An 18,211-nucleotide genomic window follows, 5' to 3' on the forward strand; every position below is an offset into this window, starting at 1 on the left:
ACAAGTGTAAAAATTGACAACTAGTCGATAAGAAAATGAAGAACCTTTTTGCTTTGTTCCTAGTCTTTGTCACGTTACGCAAGAAACCGGAAAGGAACCACTTCGTATGTAACTGAAACAACGAGAATGAGTGGATCCCCAAAATAGCAGACACTGAAAAGGACTTTCTCACAAAATAATATTTATTACAAACAAAAATAACAGTCTAATTGAAAACAGAAAGCGCTGGTTACTAACGAAAACCAGGAAATGATATAACGAGACAACGAAAAGCGCTTGCAAAAAACGGCAAGGGAATTGATTAGGCAAATACTATAATATTAACAATGGGACGTCGAAGAATGTAACGATCGGCAATAGTACACGAGTAGCGCTTTCAAAAATACATGGGCAACAGCAGTGGCACGGCATGCAATACTCCGGCAATGAGTCGACCGCCGGAGCGCCTAGATATAGCAGGTGCAATCACCGACAAATAGGCAGCAGGTGTGCAGGCGGCAGAAATGAACGCCTGCTGCCAAATACGGAACATGACAGTACCCCCCCCTCAACGGACGCCTCCCGGCGGCCTACCCGGTTTGGATGGGTGAGAAGCGTGGAAGTCACGAAGAAGGGACGGATCCAAGATCCAGGAGCGGGGGACCCATTGCCGATCCTCTGGCCCGCAGCCCTCCCAGTCGACCAGATACTGGAACCCCTTACCCCTGCGCCGAGAGTCCAGGATGGCCCGCACAGTGTACACTGGGTCACCATCGACGACCCGCGGAGGAGGAGGCGGGGTGGGAGAAGGAGCCAAGGGACTGGTCGCCACCGGCTTGATCAGCGAGACGTGGAACACGGGGTGAACCTTCATGGAGGCTGGCAACCGGAGCTTGACTGTGACGGGGCTGATGATGGAGTCCACCACGAACGGTCCGGTGAAACGTGGCCCCAACTTGGCAGACGTGCCGGCCAAGCGCAGGTCTCTTGTAGCCAGCCACACCTCCTGCCCCACCACATAGGTCGGCGCCGGGCGTCGCCGACGGTCTGCGATCTGCCGGTTTCTGGATGCGGTGCGGGACAATGCGGCCCTGGCCTCCCTCCATACGCGATGGGCCCGTTTGAGGTGGAACTGCACCGATGGAACCTCCACCTGTCCCTCCTGGGACGGGAACAGCGGCGGCTGATACCCGTAGGCCGTCATGAAAGGAGACCGCCCAGTGGCTGAAGAGATGAGGGTGTTGTGTGCATATTCCAGCCAAGGTAAGTGGTCAGCCCAGGACGAGGGACGGTTGAGACACACACAACGGAGGGCCGCCCCCAGATCCTGGTTAGCGCGCTCCGCCTGCCCATTGGACTGCGGGTGGTATCCCGACGTCAAACTCGCCGTGGCCCCCAGGGACCAGCAGAATCGCTTCCACACTATGGACACGAACTAGGGCCCCCGGTCGGATACAATGTCCAGAGGAATGCCATGGAGACGGAAAACATGCCTGACGAGGAGGTTGGCGGTCTCCAACGCCGACGGCAACTTGGACAGCGAGATGAAGTGGGCTGATTTGGAGAAACGGTCCACAATGGTGAGAATGACGGACCGCCCACGGGATGGAGGAAGACCCGTGACAAAGTCCAGGGAGACGTGGGACCAGGGTCGAGGAGGAATGGGTAGTGGTTGGAGCAACCCTGCCGGAGGCTGGTGCGAGGCCTTACCGCAGGCGCAGGCGGAGCAGGCGTTGATGAATTCCACGACATCCTTCCATTGCTCTGGACACCAGAACCGCTGGGAGATGAGATGCAGAGTCCGGTTCACCCCGGGATGGCAAGCCACCTAGGACACGTGCCACCACTGCAACACCTCCGAACGCAGTGGTGGAGGCACAAACAGCTTCCCTGCGGGACATTCAGCCCATCTTGGACCCCATCTTGAGCCTCCTGAACCCTCCGCTCGATTTCCCACCTCAACGCCCCCAGGATGCAATGGTCCGGAAGTATGGTTCCTGGTGTGCGATCCCTTTCTGCGGGATCGTGGAGACAGGAGAGGGCGTCGGGCTTGGTGTTCTTTGATCCGGGACAATATGTGAGGGTGAAATTAAACCGAGTCAACAGAAGTGCCCACCGGGCCTGTCGTGAGTTCAGTCTTTTAGCGGAGCGAATGTACTCCAGGTTTTTATGGTCTGTGAAAACAGTGAATGGCTCCTTAATCCCCTCGAGCCAGTGTCTCCATTCCTGTAGGGCCGCAACTACAGCCAGTAGTTTGCGGTTTCTCACGTCGTAGTTCGACTCGGCGGCACTGAGTCGACGAGAGAAAAAGCCGCAGGGGTGCAGCTTCTGGTCAACCGGAGAACGTTGAGACAAAACTGCCCCCACTCCTGAATCCGAGGCGTCCACCTCAACAATAAAAGGATGGTCAGGATTAGGATGTTGCAGTACGGGTGGGTTAGTGAAGGCTTTTTTCAAACTCGCGAATGCAGAGTGTGCATCTGAGTCCCATTTGAAAGGGATCTTAATGGAAGTCAACCGGGTTAACGGAAGAGCCTTTTGGCTATAGTTACGAACAAATCTTCTATAAAAATTGGCAAACCCCAAGAACCGTTGTAGTTCCTTACAGCTAGTAGGTGTTGGCCATTCCACCACCGCCTTAGTTTTAACGGGGTCGGCTCTCAGTCTACCCTGCTCGATGATACAGGTAAATCCCAGGAAAGAGATGGTTTGTAAATGGAATTCACACTTTTCTGCCTTGACGAAGAGCCTGTTCTCTAATAACCGTTGTAAAATGAGCCTGACGTGCTGTTTGTGTTCCTGTAATGACCGGGAGAAAATCAAAATATCATCGAGATAAACAAAACAGAATACATTCAACAGGTCTCTCAATACGTCGTTGACCAGACTTTGGAACACAGCGGGAGTATTAGTCAAACTGAAAGGCATGACTAAATACTCGAAATGGCCTAATGTAGTCTTAAAAGCTGTCTTCCATTCATCCCCTTCCCGCACGCAAACCAGATGGTACGCACTACATAAGTCTAATTTAGAGAAAATTGTGGCCGATTGTAAGGGAGCGAAAGCAGAGTCTAACAACGGAAGTGGGTATTTATTCTTAATGGTGATGTCATTGAGCCCACGATAGTCCACACACGGCCGCAACGACTTGTCCTTCTTCTCGACAAAGAAGAACCCTGCACCTAACGGTGATCGTAATGGTCTGATAAGACCTGCAGCGAGCGAGCTATTAATATACTCCCTTAATGCCTCTTGTTCTGGACGAGACACCTGATATAGCCGAGAGCTCGGTAGCGGGGCGCCCACCTGCAGGTCTATGGCGCAGTCGTACGGACGGTGCTGAGGCAAAGATCGGGCACGATCCTTGTTGCAAATCGTGATAGCAACTAGGCACTCCGTCAAGGCAGATGACTTCAGGGGCATCGTTACCGACGCGCGCGCGCCCCCCTACAGTGGATCGCAAACAATGCTCTTAACAGAACGGGCTCCAAATCTCTATTGCCGGGCGCTCCCATGAAACTGGATTGTGTGTCTTGACCCAGGGTAAACCGAGAACAACTGGAATGGCTCGGGAATGCATCAGGTAAAACCGTCTGTGTTCGACGTGATTCCCAGATAACCTGAGCTTGAGAGGTTCTGTGATCTGTGTCATCATCGCCAGAAGGCGCCCATCAAGATCATGAACACGCTTCTTTTCGGCTAGCTCCTCGATTAAACAGCCTATCTCTGAGGCAATGTCCGTATCGAGGAAACAATCATCGGACCCAGAGTCAATCAGAGCTCTGATCCGCCGCGCCCGAGTCGCCCCGTAGATCTCTCCCTCTATTTCAAGTCTCCTGGGGTGTCCCGGCCGAGAGTCGACTCTCCGAGGCTCTTGAGATTCAGCGCGGGGTCGTGACTCACAGTACTCGATGGGCGTAGGTGGTTGAGGTCCCGATGGGCAGGAAGCGGCCCGATGTCCCTGTAGGCCGCAGTTGGAACAAGCCTGGTCCTCGAACCGGCGCCATCTCTCCTCCGGTCTGGAACTTCCGCCACCCAGCTGCATCGGCTCCTCCACGTGGCCGCACTCCGGGCTCTGCGATGGTCTCCGGACCCAGCTGTCCGAGTTGTCTCGCAGGATGTCCCTCGGTACGCCGTATGCCGCAACGGAAACCAACCACCTCCGCGCTCCCGGCTCCTCTCTCTCAGGCGGTTGTCCAAGAGCAGAGAGAGATCAATTAACTCCTCCAGATTGGTACTGTTGTCGCAGGTAGCAAGTTCATCCTTGAGTACGGTGTTCAATCCGCGACGAAACAAACCACACAGTGCCCGGTCGGCGTAGCCACTCTGAGCGGCCAAAATACGAAACTCAATTGAATAGTCCGCCACGGATTGGCTTCTTGGCGGAGCTCCAATAGCCGGCCTTCAGCCTCTCTTCCCCGCACGGGATGATGGAACACCCGATGAAACTCAGGAGGACGTGACGCTTCCTCGTGGTGCTTTCCATAGTGAGCAGACGTGTTCAATAAACATTTTTATTTTAAAAAGAGCATGGTTTCAGGTTTTCGAATAATTACGGTTTTCGAACAGCCTTCTGGAACGGATTATGGACGAAAACCGAGGTTTGACTGTAGTTCCAGTCAGACTACTGTTCCATCTAAGCACTTTATTCTGGTGTTCACGACTACATTTCAGGATATCTTAGCGGAGAGTGTGGCTTCACCATCTTCTTTCTTCTTGTTTGGTGTGTCGCATGCTCAGTGATAGCAATACATGCTGTTTATTTGCCACCATTGGGGCAAGGGTTAGTATCTCCAATGAGCGGCTCTGCACCATGGAAGGATAGTGCTTATCCATGCAAGCTATTCAGCCGCAGCTCGCAGCGCCAAGCATTCTCACGGTTGCTCCCGACAAGCCGGGAAAGCAAGAAAGGATTGGTTCTGCTGGACGTGGATTCATAGTAATGATGGGGCAGCTACTCCAGTTCTATGGTGAAACATACTTAAAGACATTTTAACACTAATAACGATAATTTCATCAAGTCCTAACGCAGTTGGTCCTGAGAGTCCAAATCCATACACGAGGCCACATTTGTACTGTCTTACCTACTTTGATGTATGATTGCCCCAACGTTTGGATTTATTTATTTTTCCATCTATTTATTTATTTATCTTAGGACTTGACTGGAATTTTTAGTTATGAGCTGGGGGAGGGTGGGGGGGGGGCATATGCTGCAGCTGTAATGAAGTGAAGTAGTAAAACAATGCGAGCCTCATTCACCGGTGCAATTTCAGCCGTTTATTGAACAGGACAGTCAAAACAGTCGAACACACAAATACACAGTGACAACACTTGCAAGGAGCTGCTGTAGGCCAAAACACACACCTAGTTGTTCAGAAGCAGGCACGTTTTCTGGTGTGAATTGCACGGTCCTCTACAGACATTGTAAATGGGTTAGAGCGACACCTTTGGTCAGATGAAGTCGTGCTATTTGGGTATTTTCAGGAGATGGCTGTTCTATCCTTTTCTTCCTGCGTACCTCTGTGGTAATGAGACCCCCCCCCCCCCTCCCCACCCCAACTCCCTTGCGTGTGATCCAGTTGAAACTGGAAATTTCTAGCCAGTGCTGGCTGTCTGCCCACTCCCACCGGCCAGGCTCAGTCAGTCAGTAGCACTTCCGGGAGTGTCTGAGCACAGAACGAGAAAGGGAGGGCAGGGAAAAAGAGCAGTGAAAGAGGCTGGCATGGGGATGGTTTGAGCAAAATCAGGCAGCCATGATTTTTAACACACGCGCTCTTCCATCTAGAATTTCACGTTGGGAGGCAGCGGTGGACAAATCCGAATGAGCATCGCTTTATTGTCATGTATACCACAAACATAGAAAACATATTTTCTGCTCATGCAACAAAATGAAATAAAATAAGAAAAAAATGTGATATGCACAATACATAAATGTACATCTGCATAAAAACAATAAACTAATGGATGAGAGTCGAAAGCACTGAGCAGTTATTGTGTGTTCTGTGAAAGGATGATATTCACAGGAGTGCAAACATTTTCTCAAATGTATATCAGCATTATTGACAGAGCTTGAGCATTTATTGGAAAGAAGATCAGGAATTTGTGCAAGTCTGGTTGATGATTAAGATGGTTCTTATTTTGAGTTGTTTATTATTGCTCTGGGAAAGAAGCTATCTCAGTCTGTTTGAGCTTTGTGTGATCCGTAAATGTGAGACGCTTTGTATTTGTGTTTTTACTCACCACTATCCATCCATCCATTTTCCGAACCGCTTAATCCTCACTAGAGTCACGGAGGGTGCTGGAGCCTATCTCAGCCGTCTTTGGGCAGTAGGCGGGGGACACCCTGAACCGGTTGCCAGCCAATCGCAGGGCACACAGAGACGAACAACCATGCGCACTCACACTCACACCTAGGGACAAGTTAGTGTGTTCAATCAGCCTGCTATGCATGTTTTTGGAATGTGGGAGGAAACCGGAGTACCCGGAGAAAACCCACGCAGGCCCGGGAGAACATGCAAACTCCACACAGGGAGGCCGGAGCTGGAATTGAACCCGGTACCTCTGCACTGTGAAGTCAATGTGCTAACCACTGGACTACCGGGCCGCCCCTCACCACTATTTAGATGTGAAATATTAATTATGTACAGCATTTTTCAGTCGTTATAATGCAACTACTTATGAGCCAATCTCTTTTTCGTCAATGGACGGTACAGCTTCGTGTTTGCTTTCAAAACTTAGCTTGTAGCAGACGTGTGCACATTTTCAGCATGTCGTCTCTGATCCACTGGTGAAAGGACACTTTGATCCTCTCCTCTTTCATCTATAACTGTATAACTCTTTCTTCATAACTTTGCTGCTGTGAATCGGGAATTTCTCCATTGCGAGACTAATAAAGGTTTTCTTATCTTATCTTAATTTGAACGTTTATTCGAGCTAGACCAGCCATAAAGATGTATATTAAAAAGGTCCCTTGAATGTGGATTGAAAAATGAGCTTTGAAGGAAGTATGACATGAGGGAAATCATTCTTGAGACGTTTTTCATTTGAAATATTTGGAAACATACATCTTTCCATTTTGAAAAGCATTATTACCTAATTTCACTTCGCTAATTGGCTGGGAGAAATAGTTCAGATTTACTGTCCTGCAGTGCAGCAGACTGGGTCCATTCCAGATGCCCACTTGCATACATTGAACAATCACTGTACAGTACTTAAAGCAAGAAAAATCCCACACTATATCTAGCACTTTTGAGTTACATAAAAAGACTTTTGAGGGTGGAAGTACAGTGGCCATGACATATGAACAAATTAACATTGTGAAGAAATGGATGAAGCGACAGAAAATTTGCGTCATTCGCGTTTTTTTTTTAAACTTTATTAAGAACACGTCATGGTTTTTGTCAGACAATAAGTATTCATTGTTTGATGGACAAACGGTTTTGCTCCAGGACATCTAAAACCAACGCGCTCATTTCAAATAATTACTAAAGAAATAATACGTTGAAAAAAAATGAAGGAATTGAATTGAACTTTTCCATTTCTTAACTCCAAGCAATGTAAAAGCAGCCTCCGTAATGTTCGTAAGTGAATTGCATGTCCATATGCCTGTATGTCTTTGTTTTCGTTGTTTTGTTAGGGGGGGGGGGTTCGCATTCACAGTCCTGGACACAGTGGAAATGCCCTCTTCTTGGTTTGTTTTGATAGTTTGGCAACATTTTGAAGGCACGATGTTAGACAACTATAGAGGACCCAAGTGTAACAACAACAACTGTTTAAGTTCATGTATTTGTCGAGCCGTCCTCTAAAATGTATTTGAATTGATATGATGTCACTAGTTCAGTGGGAAAACAAATTACACAGTTACTGTTAGTAATTAGCTGTTAGATTTTGCATGAAAACAGGACGTGACAATTCAGCAAGGCTAGTTCCTATGATGTTGTATTGTTTTTGCCTCAGTGATTCGAGCAGTAGTTCAAGTGATGAGTCGCCGGCTCGCTCCGTGCAGTCAGCTGCTGTTCCAGCACCATCAGCACTTCCTTTATCATCCCGTGACAAGGAGGAACCACGTAAAAGCTTCGGCATCAAGGTCCAAAATCTTCCTGTACGCTCTACGGGTAAGTTGCTTGTCAGCCCAAGTGGGAAAAAAGGCCTGTTTTTTAATTTTTTTTTCAGTGCACATGCTGTAAGATACACTTTGTGTTCACTACAGATACAAGTCTAAAAGACGGTTTGTTTCATGAGTTTAAAAAACACGGAAAAGTCACGTCTGTACAAATTCATGGAGCTTCAGAGGAGCGCTATGGACTTGTCTTTTTCCGGCAGCAAGAAGACCAAGAGAAAGCGCTCGGAGCGTCAAAGGGGAAGCTTTTTTTTGGAATGCAAATTGATGTCACTGCTTGGAACGGTCCTGGTATGTTGCGAAGTCTTGTTTGCGATTTATTGACCAAATGCCTCAACTAACAAGAAATAAACCTTCCCAGAGACTGAAAGTGAGAATGAGTTCCGGCCCTTGGATGAAAGGATAGATGAGTTTCATCCGAAGGCTACTCGGACATTGTTCATTGGGAACTTGGAGAAGACCACCACATATCATGATCTTCTCAGCATCTTCCAACGCTTTGGAGAGATTGTAGTATGTTTTTTTTTTTTAAACAACTTGAACCTTGGACGACGTTTGACAATATATTGCTTACTAACAGGTTATTTTTATTTCGTAACGCCCATGAAGGATATTGACATCAAGAAAGTGAACGGAGCCCCGCAATATGCTTTTCTGCAATACTGTGACATTGCAAGTGTCTGCAAAGCCATAAAAAAGATGGATGGGGAATACCTTGGAAACAATAGACTGAAAGTAAGAATAAAATACCGTCAGAAAATCAATCTACAAGTCTAGGATGTAGATATTTTTAAAAAATGATTTTCTTTCTCAGCTGGGCTTTGGAAAGAGTATGCCCACAACTTGTGTTTGGCTGGATGGATTAGCATCAAACACAACTGAACAGTTTCTCACCCGACACTTCTGCCGCTACGGACATGTTGTCAAGGTGGGTGGACTTATAATTATACTTTGCCATTTGGGCATGTGATAAGTTTGTCTTCTTTGTCTTCTGCAGGTTGTATTCGACAGGATGAAAGGAATGGCCCTTATCTTGTACAACAATATTGAATATGCTCAGGCCGCAGTCAAAGACACAAAAGGATGGAAGATAGGGGGCAGTAAAATCAAGGTAAGCCTGCTCCAGTATGTTGCATTACCCATAAAATAGTCATTGAAACTCTCTACTTTTTTCTTTGAGGTGGATTTTGCCAATCAGGAGAGTCAAATGGCTTTCTATCGTTCGATGCAAGCATCTGGGCAGGATATTAGAGACTTTTATGACATTCTTTCTGAAAGAAGGTTTGTTTACCTAATAATTAGAATTGATACCACAACTTAAATGAGGGCAATCCTTACCCCACCCACCCACACTTTGTATTGTCATTTGAAATATTTCTGCCCTATCTCGGCAGGGATGAACGACGCTCTCAATATGAGTTTCAAGTGGAGAGACCGTATTATGAAAACGTACGCACACCAGGAACATATGCGGAAGATCCGCGCCGTAAATACACAAGCAGAAGTCGCGAGTTCTACGCTGACTGGGATCCCTATCAAGGAGATTACTACGAAACACAGTACTATGAAGACACCCGGGAATATCGAGAATACCGGGCCGATCCTTACGAACAGGATATTCGGAAATACAGCTATTTGCAACGAGAACGTGAGAGGGAGAGGGAGCGCTTCGAGATCGATCGCGGGCGTGACCACGGGAGGAGAACCATCGAGCGGAGCCAAAGCCCAGCTCTTGTTGCCTCGCGTCGTGCTCCAACCCCCATAGCCTCCCCTTCAATCTCTGAAAGGATAGCAAGTGACTCAGACCGCCGAATATGTTGCCCATCTTCTGAAAGAAGTGGTAGTTGCAGTTCAGTCTCCCCTCCCAGATTTGAAAAAGTTGAGAAGACTCGCACAGAACGGTATAATAAAATAAACAAAGTTGAGATGGGTGTTTGTGAGGTTGAAAAGGTCTATTTGGTTGAAAAGGAGAAGCGGGCTGGACGTAACGACCGCGGTGATAAGGATAAAAATGAGAGACAGCGACTTAAGAAGCTCAAAGTATCCTCACCAATCAATCAAACATGTGATGTCGAGCCTGACTCTGATAGAGACATGAGCCCAGAGTCTGCCCTTCAAAGTAAAAATGGTAAAATCCTGAAAGATAGCTCAAGTCGAGGCAAGTTAGATCTTCTGCCTTGTGTGGTGCAGTTAACACGTGTGAAAGAAGAAGAAGGAAAACTGATTACTCATGAAAACCAAATATCGAGGACCGCGAATGACAGTCCCAGACTGGTATCACCTCCTGCTGACCAAAGAAGTCCTCTGTTCCGCACAGAGTCATCAAAAGGAAATGTAAAGGGACCCAGAGATAAAAACATGCACCGTTTAGTGGAACATATTGACATAGAGATCAAAATGAAGCCCAAAAAACTGGGAAAATGTGAAATTGGTTTTGAAAGTGGTGTTTCAATAGATTTTGATCGCTTGGCTGCAAGAAAACGGCGTTTTGAAAGCTCTGGCCACAATGACCATCAGAAGAGAATTAGTGAAGATGACCTTGGTAGATCTGTCCTTCCTAAATCTTGGAATAATAATGACTCTGATTTTCACAAGAATGTTTTCATAAAAAAGATGCAAAAAAGGGAACAAAACAGGAACAAATCTGCGCAGATATTTCCACTTCATAGTCCAAATGAGGGACAAGACTCTGAAAACGACTCCACGAGCCTTGCGCTTCAGCTGCCGTCCCAGCAAGCACTGCCAGCTGAATCTTCAGAACCATTTCACTTGCCCTTCCTGAAAATGAAATTTGTGCACTCAAAAAGTGAAAATAGCTCCAGTCTCACAAAGACATCCAGTGATGGCGGCCTTGATTTTGATGAAATAAAAGAAAAGAGGGTTTTGGGTGACAAGGACCAAAGTGGAAGGAATTGTAGAGATTCTGAAGATGAGGAACAGTTTGTGTGCTTGGACCAGACAAACACCTTTACAAAACACACAACTGAACAGAGCCGATGGTTGCAAGCCAAACTATGTGATGTTGAGAAGAGTGACAAGTGTGATAACACACCTCGTGATGAAACTCAAGACTTTGGAATTGAGTATGCCTTGCATGATATTAGAAAACCAAACCAGGACATAAACACCGATGATTTCTCTTTATGTAAAAGAAACAAAGTGGATAATATCGACTCAAAAACAGAGCAAAGCTATGTAACTTGTCGCAAGTTGAATGAGGGTATTTTTCACCATGCAACACCCTCAACAGTCCCAATCTCTCTAAGAAGGGAAGAGGAAACTACCCAGATTTCTATCTCAGACTTAAACACGGAAACAAAATCATCTCTGACAAAAGAACACTTTCTACATGCACAGTCATTGAAAAGTAATATGGTCCTGAAACCTAGACATTTCCAAACACCCGAAAGTGAGTCGGAAAAGCTAAAGGCATCATTTCTTGGAGGCAATGAGGACTTCATGTCCAGTTGGCTAGGAAGGGTTTCCTCTGATACGCCAAAAATGGAACCGACTTCCCAAAGTGAAAGTGTTAGTAAATGCCAACGGCAGGATTTGGAACCAGGAGAAGTACAGTCCGATTCTGATGATGATGGAGAAAGAAAACAAATCTCTCACAAGTCCAGTAGTTCCTTGTCTTATATCCTCAGGGAACATGATGAGAGGATGACAGATCTAAAACTTTGTGGTTCATTGGAAAAGAATAAATTTTACTCATTCGCACTAGACAAAACTATAACCCCTGATACAAAAGCACTTCTCGAAAGAGCCAAGACACTTTACTCTTCCCGAGAAGACAATTGGTCCTTTCTTCCCTCTCGCTTCCCATCTACACACAGCCGCACAGATAAAAACAAGGTGGAACTAGCACCCCGACCAATTCCTTCTTGGTACATGAAGAAGAAGAAGAGTCGTACGAGTGCTGCTGAAAATCTGCACAGCAAAAAAGAGGAACTTAAGGCTCAGGACCAAGAACGCCGGGAACTGTTTGCCTCCCGCTTCCTTCATAGCTCAATCTTTGAACAGGATTCTCGCCGTTTGCAGCACCTTGAACGCAAAGACCAACATTGTGAAACAGGAGTTGATAAGAATTTTGCTCTGCCAGGTCATCCTGAAGTTCAGACAGAATGTGAAGATGGTGATATCCCACCACAGCCCATTGTGCTATTCCACAGTCGTTTTTTGGAGCTACAACAACAAAAAGACAAGGACATTTGTCCACTTGATGCAGAGATGCATTCAGTTGTGGTGGAGATTAAACATAATTATGTGCCAGGTCGTGATGATGTGCTGTCTGACAAAATGGCAACCACACGTTTGAAGGTAGATGAAAAATCAGTCTGCCCCCATTTGACCATGCCTACTACTCCAGCAGTTCCATGCCTGAAAGAAATGCCATCTCCTGAAAAGAAAGACATTTTACCACTTCCCATAGAGACGCATGCGTCATCTAATCAAGAAGACAGTGTGGAGACAGTTCTTGAGATCGCTGCCTCGCCACCTTTTTTGAAAGACTTGAAACCCATAAGCCCTAAACCAAATATGAGCCCTCCACCCATACTTTCAGAGGCAGAAAATGAAATAGAAGCAAAAACAGAGGCAATTCAGCCCGAACCAGAGATTGGTGATGATTTGCCAATGGAGCACAATCATCCTGTGGAAGATGAGCCTCCAAAACAGGAGAGTTCTGGGATTAGTTTTGAACAGAAGAATACAGAGTTTACATGCTCTGAGTATACAAAGATAAAAGATGAATGTGACCCAAAGGCACAAATTCAGAAAACGCACCATTCTGAGGAATCAAAGAGACCAGAGATAGTCCATGAAATATGTATACCAGAACTACAGGTTGAAAGTAAGCAAATACCCAACCAAAGAACACCTAAAAATAAGAGAGGAAAACCACACAACATATTACGCGCATCACCGGCGACCAAAAATGCTAAAGATAAAACTGCGACACGAAAGAGTGAACGTATTGATAGAGAGAAACTCAAAAGGGGCTCATCCCCGCAAGCAGAAGCTCAGAAAGGGTCATTAGAGTGCAAAATTCCATCAAAGTTCCCTATTCCCGCATCAAATTCTGAACAAAACCTTGAGTCTGGGTTGGTTCATGGCAGAACACGTCGAAGAAACGTCCGATCGGTTTATGCCACCATACGTGAGGGAGAGCAGTCTGGCAAAGAGGCAGCGGAGCCATTACGAACAATGCGCAAACGTGCTACAGATAAAGAACTCATACAGCAAGATGTTCAAATTCCATCTACTAATCCTAGACGAGGGCGCCCACCAAAAAGAGGTATAAAACGAGTTCACCATATTTTAACAGGAAAAGTGGAAATACAGAAAACAACGGATGGCAACACAGAGATCGGAGATAATCCAATCATACCAGAAGTTGTGAAATCATCTGAGGGATGGCGCTCTCCTAGAAAGGTTCAGCAAATGCCACTGACCGTATCAACACTGGTTAACAAAAAAGGAAGACGTCTCGACAAACAGTCTGAAGGCGCTACAATTCTAGTTGAATTAACAGGTACGGGAGGTTGTGATGAATTAGAGCTAAAACCCAAAGATGATTCGGACCTAACTGCACATTTATCAGGCACAAACTCACAAATGCAGAAAAAGGAACAAGACACACCACTTACATCGGCTGATTTTGAGAACCCAGATGTAACCCTCCCAAAGAGGGAAATGGCTGAAAAGAGTGTCAAAATGAAAAAACAAAGGTTCAAACGAAATGCCAAGCAGTTCACCGAAGATAAATCCCACACCTTGAGAAATCTTGAAATCCGTGTAAGTGTTGATGATGTAAAAGGTTTGCTCCGTTCTGAAAATAATGACCCTGAGTCATTTCCAGTCAGTATTAAGAAAACCAACACTCTAGTTAAGTCTGAGGAATCGATATCAATATGCCTTGCCAAAGAATCAAAGGCACTTGATGTGAAAGACACTGAAGATGCTGTATCTGAGCCAGACCTTCCTGTGCATCCGGCTGCTGTTCTTCTCGCACATCAAATGGAACTAGAGCAGGCAGTTGAAAATATAGCCAAACTTACGGACCAACCTCCTCGGCTGTATAAGGAGCCACCTTCGGGCCAAGTGCCCACAGTACCTGCCGTAGTGCCACAGTCACGAACTGAGGTTGAAGAGGAAAAGCGAGCTAACCCATCAAGTGAAACAGAACTTGCAGCCGCTATTGATTCCATCACAGCTGAAGAGTCGTGTGCAGATGCGGAAGGATTCACTGCTGCTCCAGCTTTCAGTGCCCTTATTCCCACTCCGAATTCGTTGCTGTCTGGTAACACCAGCGAAGGCATAGAAACTGAAACCGTGAACACTGTGGTGAATACTATTCGTGCTGCAGACTCAGATGATGGTCTTTTGATCTTGAGTCCAAAGGGTCGAAGAGCAGAATCTAGGATTACCGAGGACTCCTCACTTGCCAATACACCCAAGAAAACAGGTAAAGTTCGACCCAAAACACAGAAAAAGTCAAGAGGTCGTAAATGTGCCATAAATAAGAAGAATGAAGATGAAGTGCGGCCAGAGCCCTCCCGTTTCAAGCTGCCCGAGTCAATCCCAGAGGATCCTGAAATCATAAATTCCAAAGCACCAGTTATTACAACTGGGACCACTTTAGTGGGATCAGTGGTAACTGCTGTTGCTACCTGTAGGCGCGATGTTCCAAGCTCTACAACTTTGGGCACACCCAAAGAGGCAGAGCAACCTGAAGTTGAACAGCCCATACCCAAAGAATCAGCTTTTCATTCAGATTCAAGAGTCATCTCCAATGGCAAACGAGAAGCAGCAGAGTCATCTCCCTCCAGTTTTACTCCTTCACCTACCCGTCCACCACTTGTATCGCAGTCAGGTCTACCGTTATTACGACCTGCTCAACTTTTGCCGAACTGGCCTCTGAGAACTGAAGAAAGTAGAATTTTTGTTAGCCCTCCAAGTCATGTAACAGTGGTAACTTCTACTGTACCAGCATCAACTTCGCTTGGCTCCTCTTCAATCAATCCCCCGATGCCTCCCGATACTAAGGCTTCTGATCTGCATCCAAGTTCCAGTACTTTAAGAAAAATCCTAATGGAACCTAAATATGTGTCTGCATCAAACAGCAATTCTATTCCCAGCACTACAGTGACAACTACTACATCAGATCATTTCCAGATGTCCGAAAATGAAAATACCTCTGTTGCCACCGGCCCAAGGCATGTAGAAGATAAATTGTCTTCACTCCCTCAGTCTATCCATTACAAATGTAAACCACTGGTAGAATCCCCCAAAAATAGTGGTGAGAACAACCAACATACTGTAATTTCCCCTGCTACCTCTGTGATAAGTCGCATTCCGATCCCATACGATACAGATGAGACACCACGGATTTCCCTTAGCGACAGAAGCATGTGTCCTTTGGCAAAACCAAAATTCAAAGCAAATTCTAGTGAAAGTCATCGATACCATGGGCTTGACTTTGTTGAAGGTGAAATTAGAGAACGCTCTGTTGTCGAGAGCACTTCACGTTCAATTCCTGGTCTTCGAGTAAATACATCAGAGGGTGTTGTCGTTTTGAGTTATTCCGGTCAAAAAACAGAAGGGCCCCACAGAATGAGAGCCAAAATAAGTCAAATTCCGCCAGCCAGTACTGGGGACATAGATTTTCAGCAAGTTATGCCTAAATCTCAGATAAAGCAAGACCCGATAATTCCTTTGTCCCAGTTTCCCAGCACTAAAGTACCCTCAACTCCATCTGCTTATGGACGCACAGGGGTTCTCTTGACCAACAAATCTTATAACGCTCAACCTGTCATTTCTAGTACCAAGCCGGATAGCCATGGACGTGACAAACCTGAAGTTGTATATCATACGGCATCACAGGCAAGTGTGGTGAAGATGTTTCAAGAGCCAGTCTCTGCTCCTCAAGTTTTAATGTACAACCAAGCTGTCATAAAGCAACACGGTAAGAGACCGGGAACGGAGGTCCCACCCCAAAATTCAATTCAACATGCTAACCTCAGCCCTATCAAGAGCCCTCACCACCCCTCACTATCTGGATCACGCATAAGCTCCAGTCCTGGCATGCTGACTGATCGCTCAGTTCTGCAACCAAAACAAGACCCCCAGTCCTCACAAACGGCTGTTCTCTCCCCTTCACATCTTGTCAAAGTGTGTGCCCCTAGCAATTCCCCAGTAGGAACCTCAGTTGTCATGCCTCATGGTGTGTCATCTCGAGCAAATTTCAATGTCCCTATGCACCATCCACACTCAGAGCAATCTTCTGTCATCATCCAACCTCACAGTGTCACCCAGTCAGTGACACGTGAACCAAGGATCAATGCTTCACCAATGCCTGCAATCAGCTTCGGAAGGCGAAGTAACTCTCTGTCCTCTCCTCTGCCAGGGCCAGTACAACACTCAGGCATGTCTCAATCCATTGTCATCAGGCAGTCTCATTCAACTCCCCAGGGGTCATTGTCTACCGGTGGCGGTGTCAGCAGTCTAATCGATGAGGAACACAGACCTTTTAACCAAGCCCTGAGCAGAACCTCAATCCCACAGATGCAATCGGATATCATGTTGCTTCAGAATGATCGTGGAGGGCTCCATGCAAGCTTAAGTCTGGACCAGTACAGAGGCATGCACCCGAGCATGCTCGCACATCAACAGCTTGGAGAGCAAGCCACTGCGGAAACAAGATTGCCACACAACTCGGAGAACGGAACCAGTAACATCTCGGTGAGAAAGAACACTGAACTTTCAGAAAAAGAATCCTTCAAAGCACGGGAAAGACAGCTGATCCATTCACCGAGCGGTGAAACTCGAATCAGGGCAGTTCACACATCTAGCCCTGTCATGGTGTCTCCTCACTCTCACGGCCTGCAGCTGTCTCACACCGGAGGTGTGGCTTCCTTTCCAGTCTATCGTGACCCAAGGGGCTTCCCTCCCCAGATAACTGGACATCCTTCATCGGGAAGCAGCACATCTTCACAGGTAAATATAATGCTTTTACTGCTGACAACTTTCATCATGTCAAATTGCATCCTCTACCACCTCAACAATCCATTAATACTCAACATAATAATTTATGTCCTACTCCTCAGATTCTCCCAGAACCTGAATTGGGTCACCTATGTAAAATGCCTCAGTCTCTCAAGCCTGAGAGTCCTCACCTTCACCATTCTACCTCTTCAAACATGTCTCGAATACCAAGGGAGGGAGTCTCACCTTCGTACCAGTCTCCTATGACCACTCCAATGGGCCTGAATCAAAAACCAGATCAGTCACAACAGAAAGGCCCTGCAGCATTCTTGACACTCTCGTCTACTTCATTTCAGCCTGATGCCAAGTCAGCTCATTCAGGACACCGCTCGATTGACACGGTGCAGCTTTTGACGGTGGGAATTATACACACTCAACAGTTTTTGATCTCTAAGTTATTAATATCTCAATTAGAAAGTGTAAAGAAAGAGACACAGCCACACACATAGACATGACTCCCTTCGCACCTTTAAACAGCAACGTGAGACAGGTGCATGCACACCCATCTCCCTTCATAATAATGTTAAATATTAAAGAAATCCCGTGGTAACTTGAGTCCAGGATACAGGATAATTATTTATTTATTTTTCATCTTTTCAGTATGTTGCAGAGGCGAGCTAGCCCTGCTCAAACTAGAGCGTTAACATTTACTCTGGTGTCTTTGCTCGCTGCGACACATTTATTGCATGAAGTTGGGAGTATAGCCTTGTAGAATCCGTTCAATTGGAAGTCAAAAGCCCCCCCCCAAAAATGACAGATTCTTCTGTTTTTTTGTTGTTGTTGTTTTTTTGTTAACAGAAAAAAAACGGATGTCTTTATAATCCCAGTAATTCAATTAGAGGCTCAAAATTAAAAGAAAGTACAAAATTGTCCAGACTGTGGCTAACAAGCTATTATTAATGCTTATTACCAAACTTCCAGGTCACATAAACCTACCAAATAAATATTTTAATCCAATTCAGTTCTGTATTTTTCATCTAAGTCTAAAATTGAAATGTGAAAAATTTGGTATTTTTTTCTGATGGATTAAATTCAAATAACAAAATAATTGGTCATATTAAAAAAAAA

General features: G+C 46.0%; 1 protein-coding gene across 1 annotated transcript in view; it reads left to right on the forward strand.

Annotated features, from left to right (window-relative positions):
* Window positions 1–18,211, forward strand: part of spen (spen family transcriptional repressor) — a 30,335-nt gene that overhangs the window by 9,543 nt on the left and 2,581 nt on the right. The window contains exons 4-12 of the mRNA XM_086116614.1: window positions 7,936–8,093; window positions 8,189–8,389; window positions 8,460–8,611; window positions 8,708–8,833; window positions 8,913–9,026; window positions 9,096–9,209; window positions 9,279–9,379; window positions 9,493–17,095; window positions 17,206–17,499. Of these exons, the coding sequence (XP_085972740.1) occupies window positions 7,936–8,093; window positions 8,189–8,389; window positions 8,460–8,611; window positions 8,708–8,833; window positions 8,913–9,026; window positions 9,096–9,209; window positions 9,279–9,379; window positions 9,493–17,095; window positions 17,206–17,499 (8,863 nt within the window). The remainder of the gene's footprint in view (window positions 1–7,935; window positions 8,094–8,188; window positions 8,390–8,459; window positions 8,612–8,707; window positions 8,834–8,912; window positions 9,027–9,095; window positions 9,210–9,278; window positions 9,380–9,492; window positions 17,096–17,205; window positions 17,500–18,211) is intronic.

The sequence above is a fragment of the Hippocampus guttulatus genome, chromosome 1, assembly GCF_054856545.1.
Source record: "Hippocampus guttulatus isolate MCC_2025c chromosome 1, RoL_Hgut_1.0, whole genome shotgun sequence".
NCBI classification, from domain to species: Eukaryota; Metazoa; Chordata; class Actinopteri; order Syngnathiformes; family Syngnathidae; genus Hippocampus; species Hippocampus guttulatus.